The sequence below is a fragment of the Haemaphysalis longicornis genome, unplaced genomic scaffold (genome assembly GCF_048455015.1).
Source record: "Haemaphysalis longicornis isolate Haplotype H1 unplaced genomic scaffold, Haemaphysalis longicornis Haplotype H1 scaffold_11, whole genome shotgun sequence".
Lineage (NCBI taxonomy): Eukaryota > Metazoa > Arthropoda > Arachnida > Ixodida > Ixodidae > Haemaphysalis > Haemaphysalis longicornis.
In genome coordinates, this window is record NW_027526214.1 from 99,619,348 (window position 1) to 99,639,543 (window position 20,196).

The 20,196-nt window shown below is 56.4% G+C and overlaps 1 protein-coding gene across 1 annotated transcript; it reads right to left on the reverse strand.

The window, feature by feature from the left end:
* Positions 1 to 2,548: 2,548 nt before the first annotated feature.
* LOC144160730 (uncharacterized) lies at positions 2,549 to 3,649 on the reverse strand. The gene is made up of 3 exons (XM_077691919.1): positions 3,194 to 3,649; positions 3,014 to 3,130; positions 2,549 to 2,941 (listed from the first exon to the last, which is right to left on the reverse strand). Exons 1-3 carry the CDS (start codon positions 3,647 to 3,649, stop codon positions 2,549 to 2,551), a joined length of 966 nt encoding a protein of 321 aa, XP_077548045.1.
* Between the last annotated feature and the right edge of the window lie 16,547 nt (positions 3,650 to 20,196).

The window sequence follows — 20,196 nt, forward strand, 5'->3', positions numbered from 1 at the left end:
CAGAAGAAGGGTTGGCAGTCAAGAGAACCTCGGAAACAAAGAGAGGAATCCGGTGGGTCATAGAAACAGATGAAGAATTTTTTGAGTCAGAAAGAAAATGGTGAAAAAATGCCCGCCGGGTGGGATCCGAACCCACGACCTCCAGAATACCGATCTGGTTTGAAAGCCACAACGCTACGGCGGGGCTGTTCCCGCACCACTTTCTTGGGTATCTATGTTAAGGTATTTTTTGTTTCCTGCACTTGGGGTTGGTAGCCAGTGCCACCCGGACTACTCGCGGTGAAGGGGACCTTCTTTTCAAACCCCGGGCTGTGACTCGAGTGTCTACGACATGTCGAGAGTGGTCGACCAGCGTAGAACCCTCTTAGGCTACCTTGCGCACCAAGACTGCCAGAACAGAGGCCCTGGCTATGCAAGCAGCGAATCAGAAATAGGAAATGAAGGACCGGGTGAATTAGGACGGAATAAGAGTTGGCAGTCAAGAAAACCTCGGAAAGCAAACGGGGGCATCCCATAGGTCATGAAAACCGATGAAGAATTTTTTGAGTCATAAAAAAGGGATGAAAAATGCCCGCCGGGTGGGATCCGAACCCACGACCTCCAGAATACCGGTATGGTGCGATAACCACTACACCAGGGCGGGGGTGTTCCCCCACCACTTTCTTGGGTGTTTATGTTAAGGTAATATTTGTTTCCTGCACTTGGGGGCGGTAGCTAGCGCCACTTGGACTACTCGGGGTGAAAGGGCCCTTCTTTTTACCCCCGGGCCAGGTTAAAAAGAAGAACCTCAAGAGAACCTCTGAAACAAAGAGGGGAATCCGGAAGGTTATAGAAACAGATGAATTTTTTGAGTCAGAAAGAAAGTGGTGAAAAATTGCCCGCGGGGTGGGACCCAAACCCACGACCACCAGAATACCGGTCTGGTTCGAGAGAGAGAGAGGCAGAGAAATCGACTTTATTGGATCAAAAATCCTACGGAGGCTGCAGGCGGACCACGCAGGATCGCCCACAGCCCGACTATTCTAGGCCTGTCGTCAAGGCGCTGTGTCCCCCCGACCTCCACTCGGGCCGGCCGGATCGCGGGCGGTCCCCAGGGCTCGCATCCCTCGGTCCCGCGCGGCATCAGCCCGCCCTCGGGATTGCCGGGCGAGAGCCGCCTCGACCCGCTGGACTACCTGCAACTGCACTTCATAGTCTCTTGACTGCATAGCCCACACCACGTCCGTCGGTGAGCCGCTGGGTGTGACCCGGGTGGACACAGGTCCGTAGTGCAGTCCCAGAGAATGTGGGTAAGAGTCGCTGTTGCACTTCCACACACACTGCACTGCTCACTGTCAAACACCTCCGGGTACACGTAGCGCGCCAGCGCCGGCGTGAGCACAGAGTTGGTTTGCAGCTGCCTTAACCGCACTGCCTGCTCTCGCGTGAGTCTTCGATGAGGCGGTGGCATGGTCTGGCGACCGGCACGGTACCAGTCCAACATCTCGGCGTATCCCAGCAGCGGGTCCGCCTCCTCTTCGTCCTCGCTCACCTCACTGGGGCCCGACATTTCGCTACACCGAACACTCGCACTCGCTGCACGCACCACACCGCCACTCACACGCCCCCCGGTCCGGCCTTCGTGCTGTTCCTCGGAGGCGTTCAGCGGGCCCGTCCCTCCGGCCGCCTCCACGCGGTGGGTGAGAGCACGCGCGGCGGCGTCCGCCGTCTCGTTGCGGTTGGGGTGCGGGCCGCTGGTCGCGGGGGTGTGCGCCGGGAACCACCGAAGGTAGGTGGCCGGCACAGTGTCCGCTGCAGTGGAGTCACTGCACTGCAATTCACAGATTTTCACTGCACTTTTGCACACACGGTTGCGGGCGTAGCTCCTGATGGCAGAGCGGGAGTCGCTCAACACCGTGGAACACCTCTGGTCCGTAAGGGCGAGCGCTATTGCCGCTTCCTCAGCTTGCTGCGCCGATCGCACTCTCACACTGCACGCGCTGTAGATTTCCCCGGTGGTGGCCTTTACCGCCACCGCCACGAACTTGTCTCTTGATCCGGCGTACCGTGCCGCGTTCACGAAGAGCACGCCGGTGTCGCTAGCGTACGTGTCCGTAAGGGTTGTCGCTCTTGCCGCACGTCTTTCCGGGTTGTAGTTGGGGTTGACGTTCGAGGTAGAGGCGTTACCCTCAGTCTCTGCAGGGTCCTCGACGGGAGCGCATGCTCCGTCTCTCGTAGCATAACCGCCTCGCTAGGTGCACTTCGCCCATCGAGTCCCAGCCGGGCGAGGATGTTCCTGCCCGTTCTGGTGCTCGAGAGTCGCTCCAGTTGCGCGATCCTTTGCGCCTCGGCAATCTCTTCCATGGAGTTGTGAACGCCCAGCTCGAAGAGCCTTGCCGTGCTGGTCGTCCAATAGACCCAGGGCCGCTTTGTAAGCCTTCCGTATTGCCGCATTGATTCGTTCTCGCTCTTGGACCTTCCACACGTGGAAGGCCCCCACGTACGCGACGTGGCTAATGGCAAACGACTGCACTAGCCGAAGCAAGCTGGCTTCTCTCATGCCCCGGTGTCACGTCGCCACTCTCTTTATGAGGCAGCTGGCTGCCCCAATCTTGGTGGTCAGCCGGTTCACTGTGGCAGTATTGCCGCCGCTGGCTTCCAGAAGCATTCCGAGGACCCTGAGTACCTGCACTCTCGGTATGACTGTGCCGTCCCTCGTGTGGAGGGTAATTTCCTCGGCGCCGACGAGCGCTTGCTTTCGGTTCCTGCCAGGTAGAGGAATGACTTGTAGTTCCGACTTCTGTGGGGAGCACACGAGGCCAGTGCTGTCGAGGTGGTCCTCTATGGTATTGATTGCCGCCTGCAGCGTGTCCTCGATGTGACCGTTGCTCCCCCCGGGGAACCACAGCGTGATTTCGTCAGCATAGATGCTGTGGCGGACCTGCGGGACCTCCGAGAGCAGCTTGTGGGCCACCCCGATCATAACGAGATTGAATAGCAGGGGCGAGATGACCGAGCCCAGCGGCGTGCCAACGCTGCCCAGCTCTCGCTCTTCCAGTTGTAGGTCCCCGGCCTGGATCTTCGCAGTTCTCCCAGTCGGGAATTCTCGAATGTAGTCGTACGAGCACTGGCCAAAGCCGAGGCTAGACACCTGCGCCAGGATAGCAGAATGCTTCACCTTATCGAAGGCGCTCTGTAGGTCGAGGCCCAGCACCGCCCTGTTGTCTTGCGAGTGGACGGGTCTGTCGATTATCTCGTGTCGCAGCATTAGCATGGCGTCTTGTGTGCTGAGCCTCTCCCTGAACCCCAGCATGGCTTCGGGGTAGAGGCCTTCGGACTCCAGGTAGCGTTGCCATCTGTTCTTTAGTACGTGTTCCAGGATCTTCCCCACGCAGGAAGTGAGGGAGATCGGGCGCAGGTTGTCGATGCTTGGTGGCTTGCCCGGCTTGGAGATCAGCACGGTACGCGCGGTCTTCCATTGCTGGGGCAGCTCCCCGGCTAGCCAACAGCGGTTGTAGTACCGGGTGAGGTCGGCAATCGCCCCGTCGTTTAGGTTGCGTAGGGCTTCGTTTGGTATGAGGTCTGGGCCCGCCGCCGATTGGGCCCGCCACCTCCTATTCCTCGATGCAACTGTCGAGGCCTGGGTTGGGTGTGCCGCAATAGTCAGCATGTTTCTCTGTCGCCGTGCGTGGGAGGTACTTTTCGTTAATCTTTCTCACGGTCTCTCGTTCGCCGATCGACTTGACGGTAGTGGCCATGATATGCGAGAGCCTGTGTTGTTGAAACCCTCGGGTGGAAGTGCTGTCGAGGAGGTGACGCAGGACCTTCCAGGTTCGCCCGGTGTGCAGCTGCCCGTCCGCGGCGTTACAGACCGCGTGGCACTGCTGGGCTCGATGGCTCTCCCCAGCTCCGCAACCCTCTTGTGAAGCTTACGATTGCCTCTCTGGCGCTTCCATGTGTTCTGTAGCGACCTCCTGGCCTCCAGCATATGAGCCAGGCGGCTGTCCATTTGCTGTGTGTCCTCGCTCGTCTCGACAGTATCGGTCGCTTCCTCTACCGCCTTCTTCAGTGACTCGGTCCACGCATCGATGGAGGTGATATCCCCTACAGACGCATCCTGCGTGACGGTGCGGAAGCGAGGCCAGTTCGTGACCCGGTGTGGGCGTAGTCCTCTCCCGCGTGCGGGGGTCTGGCTGGTAGGGAGGATCATCTCAATAATGCAGTGGTCACTGCCCAAGTTTAGCCCAGTGTTTCTCCAGGTTACGAGGCCGCCAGCCCCTCGCACAAAGAAGAGGTCCGGGTTAGAGTCCCTCGTGATCGACGTGCCTATGCGCGTAGGGGTCTTCGGGTTCGTGAGCAGTGTAAAGCCCGCATTCGTAGCGTCCTCGAGGAGCTCTCTGCCTTTAACGGTCGTGCGGCCATATCCCAACTCCTCATCAGGCGCGTTGAAATCTCCGCAGACTACGGTAGTTGCATTGGGAGCAACCCTCGAGGCCTTGTAGAGAGGGGTCTTGAATTTCTGTTGACTGTGTTTCGGATTACTGTAGATATTAAGCAGGAGCAAGGCCTCCTTTCGCTTCTTCCCGATCAGCACTTCAGTGGCGCAATACTCGATGTTGCTTCTCCCCAGCAGGTTCCCGTGTTCGATGTACATGAGGCCCTTCCTAATGAATGTGCACACCCCCTGCCCGGCTCCCTTTCCACACTCTCGAGCGCTTGGCGGGCTCGCGTGTACCCGGTAGCCAGGCAAGGACGGCGGGTTCTCCATATGCGTCTCCTGCACCATTATAACATCGGGCTGCCTGTCGATGCCCTTCAAAAGCTGCTGCAGGACCGCCCTCCTGCACCGGAAGCCGTTGGCGTTCCACTGCCAGACAACCAGACCGGAGCCCGGCCACACTACTTTTGCGGGTTTGGCTGCCATGTCGATTGGACTGGTTGCTCAACGGTTGGGTTGCAGGTACTCGGTGCGGGTCCATCTTGCCCGAACTTCTTGTATAGAAAATCCCGTATCTCGGCGACTGCCAATTTCACCTCCTTCAGCTCCTTTTCGACTTTGTCTATCCGTGCCATGCAGCGCCTAATGCGCACTGCGTTGCTGACTCGCGATACCCTCCTGTTGCCAGATTTGACTCCTCTGTTTCGCTCTGTTTCGTCCATGTCCTCTTCCGAGTCCGATATTTCGGTCTCCGGGGATGCCGCCTCTTCATCCGCTCGCTCGTCCGTGTCGGACACCGGCGGGGGCGTGGGTAGGCTGGGCTTTCTCATCGGTTCTGGGGCCTTGCTCGACTTTTGTGGAACCGTCTTGCTCGTCTGTTGTGGTGGTTGTGCGGGTCCCGCCTCTGGAGACGCCGGCGGCACTGCCTGCACGTCTTGTTCCTGTCGACCCTTCTGCAGGTGTCTCGGCGTCAGGGTGGGGGGGCACGCGGCTTGCCACGGGACGGCGACCGGCGGTGTCGTCCGCCCCTGAAGCTGCTGCTGTAGCAGGTTACTCAGATGCTTCACTTGCTTTTCCAAGCTTTCCATTCGTAGGTCCTGCTGCCTTCTCTCTTCCATCAATCTGGCGTTCGTCTCCCGTAGCACTTGCATAGCGTCCGTTGGCTGCGGTTGCGGCCTTCCGTCTCGACTGTGTTGTCTCGCAGAGCGCTGAACCACGTCTGCCCACTGTACACTCTCTCCCGATTGTGAACGCGAGCTTCGGCGACGACTGCCACTTGTACTGCGGCGCCTTCTGCTGTTGCTTCTACTGCGGCGCCTCACCGGTGCCGTCGGGTCGGCGCGTTCGGTGCTGGCGCGCATGCAGCTGTCGCTCCTGCCTCTTTAACATTTCGTTTCGAGAGGCGGGAAGCTAACGGTGCTCTTCCGAGGCACGTGTTCCGTTCTATGTGGAGCGGGCTGCGAGCGTTCCCAACTCCGTCTCTTCCCCTCGTACGGCATCTTGAACCGGTTCGCACACCCCGGTGCGCCGGTCGGGTGTTTTCCGCCGCACAGCTTACAGTGAGGTTTGCAGTTCGCCTCGTGGTCTGCCTCGGGGTTGGGCTTGCCACACGCAAAGCATATACGCGTTTGCGGGTGCGGGCAGACGTCCTGACGGTGCCCGAGCTTAGCACACCGGTGACACACTTGGTGGTGTTGACGATACAGGCAGCAGCGCACCACCGAGCTGCCGAACATGACCGTGTCGGGGACTCTGTGCCCCTGAAAGAGTATGATCACCACGGTGAAGCCTCCTATTCTCTGGGCGTCCACCACCATGGGGTTGCGTGCATTCACCACTCTTTCTCTGATATCCTCGGGCGTGAGCTCGATCGCTATGTTATGTATTACCCCTTTGACCGTGCTCGTGGGCGCAGCCTCGTAAGCTTGGATCTCGTACGACCGGCCCTCAATGAGCAGTCTCTGTATCCTCGTATACTTCGCTATCCTCTGCGCACTCGGGGTGCTCAGTACTACTACGTTCTGCGCCGCGTTGACGCACACCGTGTCTTGCATGGATTCTTCCCTCGGAATGCCTGCCTCCGTCATGATCGCCTTCTTCAACTTGTACGCGTCGATGCGGCTCGCGCCCAAGCCGCGCACGTGGCCTGAGTAAAACCTTCCGCTCGTCGCGGGGAATGCTAGCCGGCATGCGTGCAGCCCTGGCCACGCTTTCGGTGACCTTCCGCACAAAGTGCGCCTTGGAGTTAGGTGGGTGCTTCCTCTTACCGGTGCTGTCGCCGCCGACCCTCTGTCGCGAAGCCTCTTTTGCCGTTGTATCTTCTCCACGGCGCGGGTCCATCCTGCCGTGTCTCCCGGTTGTAGGTCTTCACCCTCGACTCGGACGGCTAGGCGGCCGCCCGTCCGGTCGAGCATATCGTCGGTGTTTTCTTGCACCTCTCAATCAGTCGTCTCGAACTCACACTCCGTCTCCATCGCCGAGGCCATCCTCGCACGAACGGCCGCTGGTGCGGGGAACGGCGAACCCACCACCGCCTCGCTTAGGCTTAGCGAAACGGCGGTTCGGGCTTGGCTTGAAGCGTCGATAGCGTGGTCACGGGTGGCTCTGGAAGCGTTAGGCGTACCTCCTCGGATGCCGAAACACCCCAGGAAGGTCGTACACTTGTCAGGTAGGCGATAACTCGCGAGTCTGGTTCGATAACTACTACGCTGCGGCGGGGCTGTTGCCCCGCCTCTTTCTTGGGTATTTATGTTAACGTATATTTTGTTTCCTGCACTTGGGTGTGTTAGCCAGCGGCACTCGGCTATTCGGGGTGAAGGGGACCTTCTTTTTACCCCCGGGCCATGGCTCGAGTGTCTACGACCTGTCGAGAGTTGTCGAGCAGCGTTGAACCCTCTTAAGCTACTTTTGGCAACAAGACTGCTAGAACAGGGGCCATCGCTATGAAAGTAGTGAATCCGAAATGGGAAATGAAGGGCTGGGTGAATTAGGAAAGAATGAGGCCCCAAGGGTTGGCAGTCAAGAAAACCTAGGAAAGCAAAAGGGGGAATCCGGTAGGACATAGAAACAGATGAAGAATTTTTTGAGTCATAAAGAAAGTGGTGAAAAAATGGCAACCGGGTGGGATCCGAACCAACGCCTTCCTGAATACCGGTATGGTGTGATAACCACAAAGCTACCGGCCGGGCTGTTCCCGCACCACTTTCTTGGGTATTTATGTCAAGGTATTTTTTGTTTCCTGCACGTGGGGGTGGTAGCCACTGCCACTCGGACTACTCGCGGTGAAGGGGACCTTCTTTTCAAACCCCGGGCCTTGACTCGAGTGTCTACGACATGTCGAGAGTGGTCGACCAGCGTTGAACCCTCTTGGGCTACCTTTCGCACCAAGACTGCCAGAACGGAGGCCCTCGCTGTGCATGTAGCGAATCAGAATTGGGAAATGAGGGGATCGGTGAATTAAGACAGAAGAAGGGTTGGCAGTCAAGAAAACCTCGGAAAGCAAAGGGGGGGCATCAGATAGGTTGTAGAAACAGATGAAAATTTTTTTGAGTAAGAAAAAAAGTAATGAAAAAATGCCAACCGGCTGGTATCCGCATCCACTACCTCCAGAATACCGGTCTGGTTTGAAAACCACAACGCTACGGCGGGGCTGTTCCCCCACCACTTTCTTGGGTATCTATGTTAGGTATTTTTTGTTTTCTGCACTTGGGGGTGGTAGCCAGTACACTTGGTATACTCGGGGTGAAGGGGAGCTTCTTTTCAATCTACGGGCCGTGACTCAAGTGTCTACGATATGTCGACAGTGGTCGCCCAGCGTTGAACCTTCTTAAGCCAACTTTCGCACCAAGACTGCCAGAACAGAGGCCCTGGCTATGCAAGCAGCGAATCAGAAATAGGAAATGAAGGACCGGGTGAATTAGGACGGAATAAGGGTTGGCAGTCAAGAAAACCTCGGAAAGCAAACGGGGGCATCCCATAGGTCATGAAAACAGATGAAGAATTTTTTGATTCATAAAAAAGGGATAAAAAACGCCCGCCGGGTGGGATCCGAACCCACGACCTCCAGAATACCGGTGTGGTGCGATAACCACTACACTACAGGCGGGGGTGTTCCCCCACCACTTTCTTGGGTATTTATGTTAAGGTAATATTTGTTTCCTGCACTTGGGGGCGGTAGCTAGCGCCACTTGGACTACTCTGGATGAAAGGGCCCTTCTTTTTACCCCCGCGCCAGGGTAAAAAGAAGAACCTCAATAGAACCTCGGAAACAAAGAGGGGAATCCGGAAGGTTATAGAAACAGATGAATTTTTGAGTCAGAAAGAAAGTGGTGAAAAATTGCCCGCGGGGTGGGACCCAAACCCACGACCGCCAGAATACCGGTCTTGTTCGAGAGAGAGAGAGAGAGAGAAATCGACTTTATTGGATCAAAAATCCTACGGAGGCTGCAGGAGGACCACGCAGGATCGCCCACAGCCCGACTATTCTAGGCCTGTCGTCAAGGCGCGGTGTCCCCCCGACCTCCACTCGGGCCGGCCGGACCGCGATCGGTCCCCAGGGCTCGCATCCCTCGGTCCCGCGCGGCATCAGCCCGCCCTCGGGATTGCCGGGCGAGAGCCGCCTCGAACCGCTGAACTACCTGCAACTGCACTTCATAGTCTCTTGACTGCATAGCCCAACCCACGTCCGTCGGTAAGCCCCCGGGTGTGACCCGGGTGGACACAGGTCCGTAGTGCAGTCCCAGAGAATGTGGGTAAGAGTCGCTGTTGCACTTCCACACACACTGCACTGCTCACTGTCAAACACCTCCGGGTACACGTAGCGCGCCAGCGCCGGCGTGAGCACAGAGTTGGTTTGCAGCTGCCTAAACCGCACTGCGTGCTCTCGCGTGAGTCTTGGATGAGGCGGTGGCATGGTCTGGCGACCGGCACGGTACCAGTCCAACATCTCGGCGTATCCCAGCAGCGGGTCCGCCTCCTCTTCGTCCTCGCTCACCTCACTGGGGCCCGACATTTCGCTACACCGAACACTCGCACTCGCTGCACGCACCACACCGCAACTCACACGCCCCCCGGTCCGGCCTTTGTGCGGTTCCTCGGAGGCGTGCAGCGGGCCCGTCCCTCTGGCCGCCTCCGCGCGGTGGGTGAGAGCACGCGCGGCGGCGTCCGCCGTCTCGTTGCGGTTGGGGTGCGGGCCGCTGGTCGCGGGGGTGTGCGCCGGGAACCACCGAAGGTAGGTGGCCGGCACAGTGTCCGCTGCAGTGGAGTCACTGCACTGCAATTCACAGATTTTCACTGCACTTTTGCACACACGGTTGCGGGCGTAGCTCCTGATGGCAGAGCGGGAGTCGCTCAACACCGTGGAACACCTCTGGTCCGTAAGGGCGAGCGCTATTGCCGCTTCCTCAGCTTGCTGCGCCGATCGCACTCTCACACTGCACGCGCTGTAGATTTCCCCGGTGGTGGCCTTTACCACCACCGCCACGAACTTGTCTCTTGATCCGGCGTACCTTGCCGCGTCCACGAAGAGCGCGCCGGTGTCGCTAGCGTACGTGTCCGTAAGGGTTCTCGCTCTTCCCGCACGTCTTTCCGGGTTGTAGTTGGGGTTGACGTTGCGAGGTAGAGGCGTTACCCTCAGTCTCTGCAGGGTCCTCGACGGGAGCGCATGCTCCGTCTCTCGTAGCATAACCGCCTCGCTAAGTGCACTTCGCCCATCGAGTCCCAGCCGGGCGAGGATGTTCCTGCCCGTTCTGGTGGTCGAGAGTCGCTCCAGTTGCGCGGTCCTTTGCGCATCGGCAATCTCTTCCATGGAGTTGTGAACGCCCAGCTCGAAGAGCCTTGCCGTGCTGGTAGTCCAATAGACCCAGGGCCGCTTTGTAAGCCTTCCGTATTGCCGCATTGATTCGTTCTCGCTCTTGGACCTTCCACACGTGGAAGGCCCCCACGTACGCGACGTGGCTAATGGCAAACGACTGCACTAGCCGAAGCAAGCTGGCTCCTCTCATGCCCCGGTGTCTCGTAGCCACTCTCTTTATGAGGCGGCTGGCTGCCCCAATCTTGGTGGTCAGCCGGTTCACTGTGGCAGTATTGCCGCCGCTGGCTTCCAGAAGCATTCCGAGGATTCTGAGTACCTGCACTCTCGGTATGACTGCGCCGTCCCTCGTGCGGAGGGTAATTTCCTCGGCGCCGACGAGCGCTTGCTTTCGGTTCCTGCCAGGTAGAGGAATGACTTGTAGTTCCGACTTCTGTGGGGAGCACACGAGGCCAGTGCCGTCGAGGTGGTCCTCTATGGTATTGATGGCCGCCTGCAGCGTGTCCTCGATGTGACCGTCGCTCCCCCCGGGGACCCACAGCGTGATGTCGTCAGCATAGATGCTGTGGCGGACCTGCGGGACCTCCGAGAGCAGCTTGTGGGCCACCCCGATCATAACGAGATTGAATAGCAGGGGCGAGATGACCGAGCCCTGCGGCGTGCCAACGCTGCCCAGCTCTCGCTCTTCCAGTTGTAGGTCCCCGGCCTGGATCTTCGCAGTTCTCCCAGTCAGGAATTCTCGAATGTAGTCGTACGAGCGCTGGCCAAAGCCGAGGCTAGACACCTGCGCCGGGATAGCAGAATGCTTCACCTTATCGAAGGCGCTCTGTAGGTCGAGGCCCAGCACCGCCCTGTTGTCTTGCGAGTGGACGGGTCTGTTGATTATCTCGTGTCGCAGCATTAGCATGGCGTCTTGTGTGCTGAGACTCTCCCTGAACCCCAGCATGGTTTCGGGGTAGAGGCCTTCGGACTCCAGGTAGCGTTGCCATCTGTTCTTTAGTACGTGTTCCAGGATCTTCCCCATGCAGGAAGTGAGGGAGATCGGGCGGAGGTTGTCGATGCTTGGTGGCTTGCCCGGTTTGGAGATCAGCACGGTACGCGCGGTCTTGCATTGCTGGGGCAGCTTCCCGGCTAGCCAACAGCGGTTGTAGTACCGGGTGAGGTCGGCAATCGCCCCGTCGTTTAGGTTGCGTAGGGCTTCGTTTGGTATGACGTCTGGGCCCGCCGCCGATTTGCAGTTCAACTCCTGCAGTACTGCCCGCACCTCCCATTCCTCGATGGAACCGTCGAGGCCTGGGTTGGGTGTGCCGCAATAGTCAGCATGTTTCTCTGTCGCCGTGCGTGGGAGCTACTTTTCGTTAATCTTTCTCACGGTCTCTCGTTCGCCGATCGACTTGACGGTAGTGGCCATGATATGCGAGAGCCTGTGTTGTTGAAACCCTCGGGTGGAAGTGCTGTCGAGGAGGTGACGCAGGAGCTTCCAGGTTCGCCCGGTGTGCAGCTGCCCGTCCGCGGCGTTACAGACCGCGTGGCACTGCTGGGCTCGATGGCTCTCCCCAGCTCCGCAACCCTCTTGTGAAGCTTACGATTGCCTCTCTGGCGCTTCCATGTGTTCTGTAGCGACCTCCTGGCCTCCAGCATATGAATCAGGCGGCTGTCCATTTGCTGTGTGTCCTCGCTCGTCTCGACAGTATCGGTCGCTTCCTCTACCGCCTTCTTCAGTGACTCGGTCCACGCATCGATGGAGGTGATATCCCCTACAGACGCATCCTGCGTGACGGTGCGGAAGCGAGGCCAGTTCGTGACCCGGTGTGGGCGTAGTCCTCTCCCGCGTGCGGGGTCTGGCTGGTAGGGAGGATCATCTCAATAATGTAGTGGTCACTGCCCAAGTTTAGCCCAGTGTTTCTCCAGGTTACGAGGCCGCCAGCCCCTCGCACAAAGAAGAGGTCCGGGTTAGAGTCCCTCGTGATCGACGTGCCTATGCGCGTAGGGGTCTTCGGGTTCGTGAGCAGTGTAAAGCCCGCATTCGTAGCGTCCTCGAGGAGCTCTCTGCCTTTAACGGTCGTGCGGCCATATCCCAACTCCTCATGAGGCGCGTTGAAATCTCCGCAGACTACGGTCGTTGCATTGGGAGCAACCCTCGAGGCCTTGTAGACAGGGGTCTTGAATTTCTGTTGAATGTGTTTCGGATTACTGTAGATATTAAGCAGGAGCAAGGCCTCCTTTCGCTTCTTCCCGATCAGCACTTCAGTGGCGCAATACTCGATGTTGCTCCTCCCCAGCAGGTTCCCGTGTTCGATGTACATGAGGCCCTTCCTAATGAATGTGCACACCCCCTGCGCGGCTCCCTTTCCACACTCTCGAGCGCTCGGCGGGCTCGCGTGTACCCGGTAGCCAGGCAAGGACGGCGGGTTCTCCATATGCGTCTCCTGCACCATTATAACATCGGGCTGCCTGTCGATGCCCTTCAAAAGCTGCTGCAGGGCCGCCCTCCGGCACCGGAAGCCGTTGGCGTTCCACTGCCAGACAACCAGACCGGAGCCCGGCCTCACTACTTTTGCGGGTTTGGCTGCCATGTCAATTGGACTGGTTGCTCAACGGTTGGGTTGCAGGTACTCGGTGCGGGTCCATCTTGCCCGAACTTCTTGTATAGGAAATCCCGTATATCGGTGACTGCCAATTTCACCTCCTTCAGCTCCTTTTCGACTTTGTCTATCCGTGCCATGCAGCGCCTAATGCGCACTGCGTTGCTGACTCGCGATACCCTCCTGTTGCCAGATTTGACTCCTCTGTTTCGCTCTGTTTCGTCCATGTCCTCTTCCGAGTCCGATATTTCGGTCTCCGGGGATGCCGCCTCTTCATCCGCTCGCTCGTCCGTGTCGGACACCGGCGGGGGCGTGGGTAGGCTGGGCTTTCTCATCGGTTCTGGGGCCTTGCTCGACTTTTGTGGAACCGTCTTGCTCGTCTGTTGTGGTAGTTGTGCGGGTCCCGCCTCTGGAGACGCCGGCGGCACTGCCTGCACGTCTTGTTCCTGTCGACCCTTCTGCAGGTGTCTCGGCGTCAGGGTGGGGGGGCACGCGGCTTGCCACGGGACCGCGACCGGATGTGTCGTCCGCCCCTGAAGCTGCTGCTGTAGCAGGTTACTCAGATGCTTCACTTGCTTTTCCAAGCTTTCCATTCGTAGGTCCTGCTGCATTCTCTCTTCCATCAATCTGGCGTTCGTCTCCCGTAGCACTTGCATAGCGTCCGTTGGCTGCGGTTGCGGCCTTCCGTTTCGACTGTGTTGTCTCGCAGAGCGCTGAACCACGTCTGCCCACTGTACTCTCTCTTCCGATTGTGAACGCGAGCTTCGGCGATGACTGCCACTTGCACTGCGGCGCCTTCTGCTGTTGCTTCTACTGCGGCGCCTCACCGGCGCCGTCGGGTCGGCGCGTTCGGTGCTGGCGCGCATGCAGCTGTCGCTCCTGCCTCTTTAACATTTCGTTTCGAGAGGCGGGAAGCTAATGGTGCTCTTGCGAGGCACGTGTTCCGTTCTATGTGGAGCCGGCTGCGAGCGTTCCCAACGCCGTCTCTTCCCCTCGTACGGCATCTTGAACTGGTTCGCACACCCCGGTGCGCCGGTCGGGTGTTTTCCGCCGCACAGCTTACAGTGAGGTTTGCAGTTCGCCTCGTGGTCTGCCTCGGGGTTAGGCTTGCCACACGCAAAGCATATACGCGTTTGCGGGTGCGGGTAGACGTCCTGACTGTGCCCGAGCTTACCACACCGGTGACACACTTGGTGGTGTTAACGATAAAGGCAGCAGCGCACCACCCAGCTGCCGAACATGACCGTGTCGGGGACTCTGTGCCCCTGAAAGAGTATGATCACCACGGTGGAGCCTCCTATTCTCTGGGCGTCCACCACCATGGGGTGGTGTGCATTCACCACTCTTTCTCTGATATTCTCGGGCGTGAGCTCGATCGCTATGTTATGTATTACCCCTTTGACCGTGCTCTTGAGCGCAGCCTCGTAAGCTCGGATCTCGTACGACCGGCCCTCAATGAGCAGTCTCTGTATCCTCGTATACTTCGCTATCCTCTGCGCACTCGGGGTGCTCAGTACTACTACGTTCTGCGCCGCGTTGACGCACACCGTGTCTTGCATGGATTCTTCCCTCGGAATGCCTGCCTCCGTCATGATCGCCTTCTCCAACTTGTACGCGTCGATGCGGCTCGCGTCCAAGCCGCCACGTGGCCTGAGTATAACCTTCCGCTCGTCGCGTGGAATGCTAGCCGGCATGCGTGCAGCCCTGGCCATGCTTTCGGTGACCTTCCGCGCAAAGTGCGCCTTGGAGTTAGGTGGGTCCTTCCTCTTACCGGTGCTGTCCCCGCCGACCCTCAGTCGCGAAGCCTCTCTTTGCCGTTGTATCTTCTCCACGGCGCGGGTCCATCCTGCCGTGTCTCCCGGTTGTAGGTCTTCACCCTCGACTCGGACGGCTAGGAGGCCGCCCGTCCGGTCGAGCATCTCGTCGGTGTTTTCTTGCACCTCTCCCTCAGTCGTCTCGAACTCACACTCCGTCTCCATCGCCGAGGCCATCCTCGCACGAACGGCCGCTGGTGCGGGGAACGGCGAACCCACCACCGCCTCGCTTAGGCTTAGCGAAGCGGCGGTTCGGGCTTGGCTTGAAGCGTCGATAGCGTGGCCACGGGTGGCTCTGGAAGTGTTAGGCGTACCTCCTCGGATGCCGAAACACCCCAGGAAGGTCGTACACTTGTCAGGTAGGCGATAACTCGCGAGTCTGGTTCGATAACTACTACGCTGCGGCGGGGCTGTTGCCCCGCCTCTTTCTTGGGTATTTATGTTAAGGTATATTTTGTTTCCTGCACTTGGGCGTGTTAGCCAGCGGCACTCGGCTATTCGGGGTGAAGGGGACCTTCTTCTTACCCCCGGGCCATGACTCGAGTGTCTACGACATGTCGAGAGTTGTCGAGCAGCGTTGAACCCTCTTAAGCTACTTTTGGCACCAAGACTGCTAGAACAGGGGCCATCGCTATGAAAGTAGCGAATCAGAAATGGGAAATGAAGGGCTGGGTGAATTAGGACAGAATAAGGGTTGGCAGTCAAAAAAACCTAGGAAAGCAAAAGGGGGAATCCGGTAGGACATAGAAACAGATAAAGAATTTTTTGAGTCAGAAAGAAAGTGGTGAAAAAATGGCCACCGGGTGGGATCCGAACCAACGCCTTCCTGAATACCGGTATGGTGTGATAACCACAAAGCTACCGGCCGGGCTGTTCCCGCACCACTTTCTTGGGTATTTATGTCAAGGTATTTTTTGTTTCCTGCACGTGGGGGTGGTAGCCACTGCCACTCGGACTACTCGCGGTGAAGGGGACCTTCTTTTCAAACCCCGGGCCTTGACTCGAGTGTCTACGACATGTCGAGAGTGGTCGACCAGCGTTGAACCCTCTTGGACTACCTTTCGCACCAAGACTGCCAGAACAGAGGCCCTCGCTATGCATGTAGCGAATTAGAAAGGGGAAATAAGGGGATCGGTGAATTAAGACAGAACAAGGGTTGGCAGTCAAGAAAACCTCGGAAAGCAAAGGGGGGCATCCAATAGGTCGTAGAAACAGACGAAAAATTTTTTGACTGAGAAAGAAAGTGGTGAAAAAATGCCCGCCGGGTGGGATCTGAACCCACGACCTCCAGAATACCGGAATGGTGTGATACCCACTACGCTACCAGCGGAGTTGTTCCCTACCACTTTCTTGGGTATTGATGTAAATGTACTTTTTGTTTCCTGCACTTGGGGGTGGTAGCCAGAGCCACTCGGACTACTCTCGTTGAAAGGGACCTTCTTTTCAAACTTCGGGCAGTGACTCAATTGTCTACGATGTGTCGACAGTGGTCGACCAGCGTTGAACCTTCTTAAGCCAACTTTCGCACCAAGACTGCCAGAACAGAGGCCCTTGCTATGCATGTAGCGAATTAGAAATGGGAAATGAGGGGCTCGGTGAAATAAGACAGAATAAGGGTTCACAGTCAAGAAAACCTTGGAAAGCAAAGGGGAGATACTGGTAGGTCATAAAAACAGCTGAAGAATTTTTTGAATCAGAAAGAAAGTTGTGAAAAAATGCCCGCCGGGTGGGATCCGAACCCACGACCTCCAGAACACCGGTCTGCTTTGAAAACCACAACGCTACGGCGGGGCTGTTCCCCCACCACTTTCTTGGGTATTTATGTTAAGGTATTTTTTGTTTCCTGCACTTTGGGGTGGTAGCCAGTACACTTGGTATACTCGGGGTGAAGGGGAGCTTCTTTTTAACCCCCTGGCCGTGACACGAGTGTCTACAACATGTCGATAGTGGTCGACCAGCGTCGAACCCTCTTAAGCTACCTGTGGCAAAAGGACTGCAGAACAGAGACCCTTGCTATGCATGTAGCGAAACAAAAATTGGAAATGAGTGGCTCGGTGAATTAAGACTGAATAAGGGTTGGTAGTCAAGAAAACCTCGGAAAGCAAAGGGGAGAATGCGGTAGGTCATAGAAAAAGCAGTGGAATTTTTTGAGTCAGAAAGTGGTAAAAAAATGCCCGGTGAGTGGGACCCGAACCCGAGACCTCCAGAATATCGGTCTGGTTTGATAACCACTAACAGAGTCCTTCAATGCTTTACTGGTCACGAAACTTGGGCGCTCGCCTCATATAGGGACCGCGCGCGCCACTGCAGGCGCCACCGCCGCACGAAGGTCATCCAGCCGCCGCGCGTGCGGCCTATTGGCCAGCTCTTGGCGTGCAAACGCTCGCTGCTTTTGGTGTCTGCGCGCTGATTAAGTATATTTTTTCGTAGTAGTTAGCGATGAATAGTCCAGTTATTGTGTTTATCACCTGCCTTCAATGGGGTTTTATTTTTCGAAGTAAATTACGGATAACTTCGGCCGCGAACGGCAACGGCTTCTGTGTGCTCTGGCACAAGCGCTGCGCCGTCGTGTTTACGGGTTTTAAATCAATATTGCTTCTTTTCATAAAGCAAAGTTGTAAATACCACACATACGGTAGCTGTGTAGTCACGAACTGCTGCCGGCCTGTCGATAATACAATAAAAAAAATGAAAAAAAAAACAAGTACGCGTCGTTCAGACTACGCTTAATGAATCGGTTGATTGCTCTGGAATGCACAGAACGCTAAAAGAGATAGCCCAATAGTATTGTCCTTTCGATGAGTGGGTACATACTTGAGAGCATCTAAAAACGTTGCAGAAACGCGAAGGATCAAAACACGAAGAGATATATGTTGCACCATGTGTCTTTCTGCTTCCACGCTTTGCAATCCTTGCAAAAACAGGCAGCGAAAAAAGAACAATGAAACTGATTTTATCACACGCAACAAAGGAAGGAAGGAAGAATGTAGAAGACAGGCAGAAAAGTTAACCTGGCTAGAGCCTAGTTTGCTGTCCTGCACGTGGGAAAGGGGAAATGGGCTAAAAAGAGAGAGGAAAAAAGAGGAAAAGTTGGACCAGACACATATGCCCAGCACTGAGGCACTGACAGTGATTGACACTGGAGGTTCTCAGTCTATAGCCTAGTGTTCAAGTTCGTCGCCCATAGAAAACGCAATAGTTCCTTAGTCGCCTTCTGAGACTGAGAAGGCCAGTGGCACAGAAGCTTCTCCTCCGAAAATGGCCGCCGAGAGTCTAAGTTTCTCACTGCTGATGCCAGCTTCTTCCTTGCAGGCGAGTAGCGTGGGCACTCGCATAAAACGTGGCGTATCGTCTCTGATGTGCTGCACGTTTCGCACTCCGCCCTTGCTGCCATTTCTTTAAGTACGAGTAAGAATTTGTGAATGCCATCCCCAGCCAGAGACGGCAAAGAAGAGTTGCGTCAGACCGTGGGAGGCCTAGTGGAAGGGGACGTTGCAGGTGCGGGTCAATGGCACCGATGCGTGCACATGTGAAATCTTCTGGAGACGATTGGGACATAGCTGTTTCCCGGTCAAGAATTCGGAGGGCCCTAGCTGCGTCCGTCCTAGACAATGCGATGAGTACAGTTGTCGCTGTTTGATGCTCCAGCTGGGCGGCAGCGTCCGCACTTTCGTTGCCGACAATGCCGCAGTGGCTAGGAAGCCACTGTAGGGTGACATCATCACCCGCCTGGGCAGCACGGTCGTACACCATTCTTATTTCTGTAAGGAGCTGTTCGTGAGGTCCCCGGCACAGCGCTGACTGGAGTGACTGAAGTGCAGGCTTCGAATCACAGAAGATAGCCCATCTGCGGCACAAACTTTGCTCGATAGTGAGAATAGCGCTACGGATGGCCGTAAGTTCTGTAGCCGTGGATGTTGTGAGATTGGCTATCTTGAATTTGCTGCACAGTGACAGTCGTGGTATAAAAACAGCTCCAGCAGAACCCGACGATGTTACCGAGCCATCAGTGTATACATGGGTTCGGTCACTGTATGTCTCGTGCATTTACGTCAAAGCGAGCCGTTGCAGGGCCGGAATCGGAAGATCACGTTTTTTTTGTCACTCCTGGGACATCTAGGCACACTCGGGGCTGCATCACACACCACAGCAGAACAAGCGGTCTCATCCACGGCGTGTAGTTCGATGGAATGCTGGTTTTGTGGGCAGCTACTACCGTTGCGAACGACGCTCGGGGACGGGTCGCTGGTATTCCTGCGAGGTGATGATCAGGTAGACGGGCGAGGTTCCTGATATGTGTCCTGAGTATTTCAACGTCCACAAAGGTTGCCAAAGGGTGATTTCAAGCCAGGGCAATGGTCGCTGCTGTGGACGTACATCGTGGTAGGCCAAGACAGGTTCGGAGGGCCTGAGCTTGTATACCCTGAAGTGACCGAGTAGTTGTGCGGCACACTCCAGAAAGGACAGAGGCACTGTATCTCAGACAGCCCAAGAACAGCGCGTTGTAGAGCTGTAACATCGACTTCAGTGGTGTTCCCCACGTCTTGCCGCCGATGAGTTTGAGCACATGCACCACTGCAGAAAGCCTCTTCTTTAGAACGTTAACATGAGCCCTCCAAGAAAGGCCTCTGTCGACAACTATGCCGAGAATCTTGTGATTTCTCACATAAGACACCCCTTCACCATTATTATACAAAGGGTATGCATACATAGGCTTTCGTGTAGACGAAAGCACGGTGCATTTGCTGCTCGATATTTCCAACCCTTGTCCGTGTAGATACGAGGTCGTCAAGTCTGCGGCATTTTGCAGTCGGGCGCGCACATGCCGACGAGTCACGCCATCTGCCCAAACACATATATCGTCGGCGTATATCGACACGTGAACCCTCCTTGTAAGGCGAGAAATCAGGCCAATTAGTGTAAGATTGAACAGTGTAGGGCTCAGGACGCCTCCTTGGGGAACACCACGGTGAGTATAGTGAGCTGATGTCGGCCCATCTGCAGTCATAACAAAGAATGACTTCTCTGTTAGGTAGTTCCGTATCCACTGGTAGACCCGGCCACCGAGCCCCACAGCCTGCAGTACTTTAAGAATCGCATCGTGCTCCACGTTATCGTAGGCCCCTTTAACGTCGAGGAACAACGCAGCAACAAAAATTTCAATGTTACGAAGGGAGACAAAAGAGCGTGGTCCAGTGTACAAAAATTTTTTTTTTCGCGCTACGATGTGCAGCACACGGACGAAACAGAATATTGCCACGTAGCCAAGAACGACGCAAAGCTTTTCTGAACGCAGCGAGCTAGCGATCTCCTGCACTACAAAAGACTAGAATGAAACACAAACACGTCGATAAAGTGAGTTGCGCGGCGTTTGCAATGCATGCATGCAATACTCTTGGAACGTTATTAATTTCAGATTCATGGAAATAGGATCGAGAACATTGTCGAAGAAACCAAAAATCAAGTTAGCGACAAGGTGGTACCCTTTTCATATCAAACAATATTGCCTGACGGGACGTACGACAAAAAGAGCAAACGGGCGCTCTGGTTGAAACGCCAGATAAGAAACCG

Excerpts from the sequence above, each read along its gene's own strand:
- LOC144160730 (XM_077691919.1), bottom strand. The coding sequence starts at position 3,649 with ATGCTGACTATTGCGGCACACCCAACCCAGGCCTCGACAGTTGCATCG. Across the intron at positions 3,131-3,193 it reads ACTCGCAAGACAACAGGGCG|GTGTCTAGCCTCGGCTTTGG; the intron begins GTGCTGGGCCTC and ends ATCCTGGCGCAG. Across the intron at positions 2,942-3,013 it reads AAGAGCGAGAGCTGGGCAGC|CTGCTCTCGGAGGTCCCGCA; the intron begins GTTGGCACGCCG and ends GTGGCCCACAAG.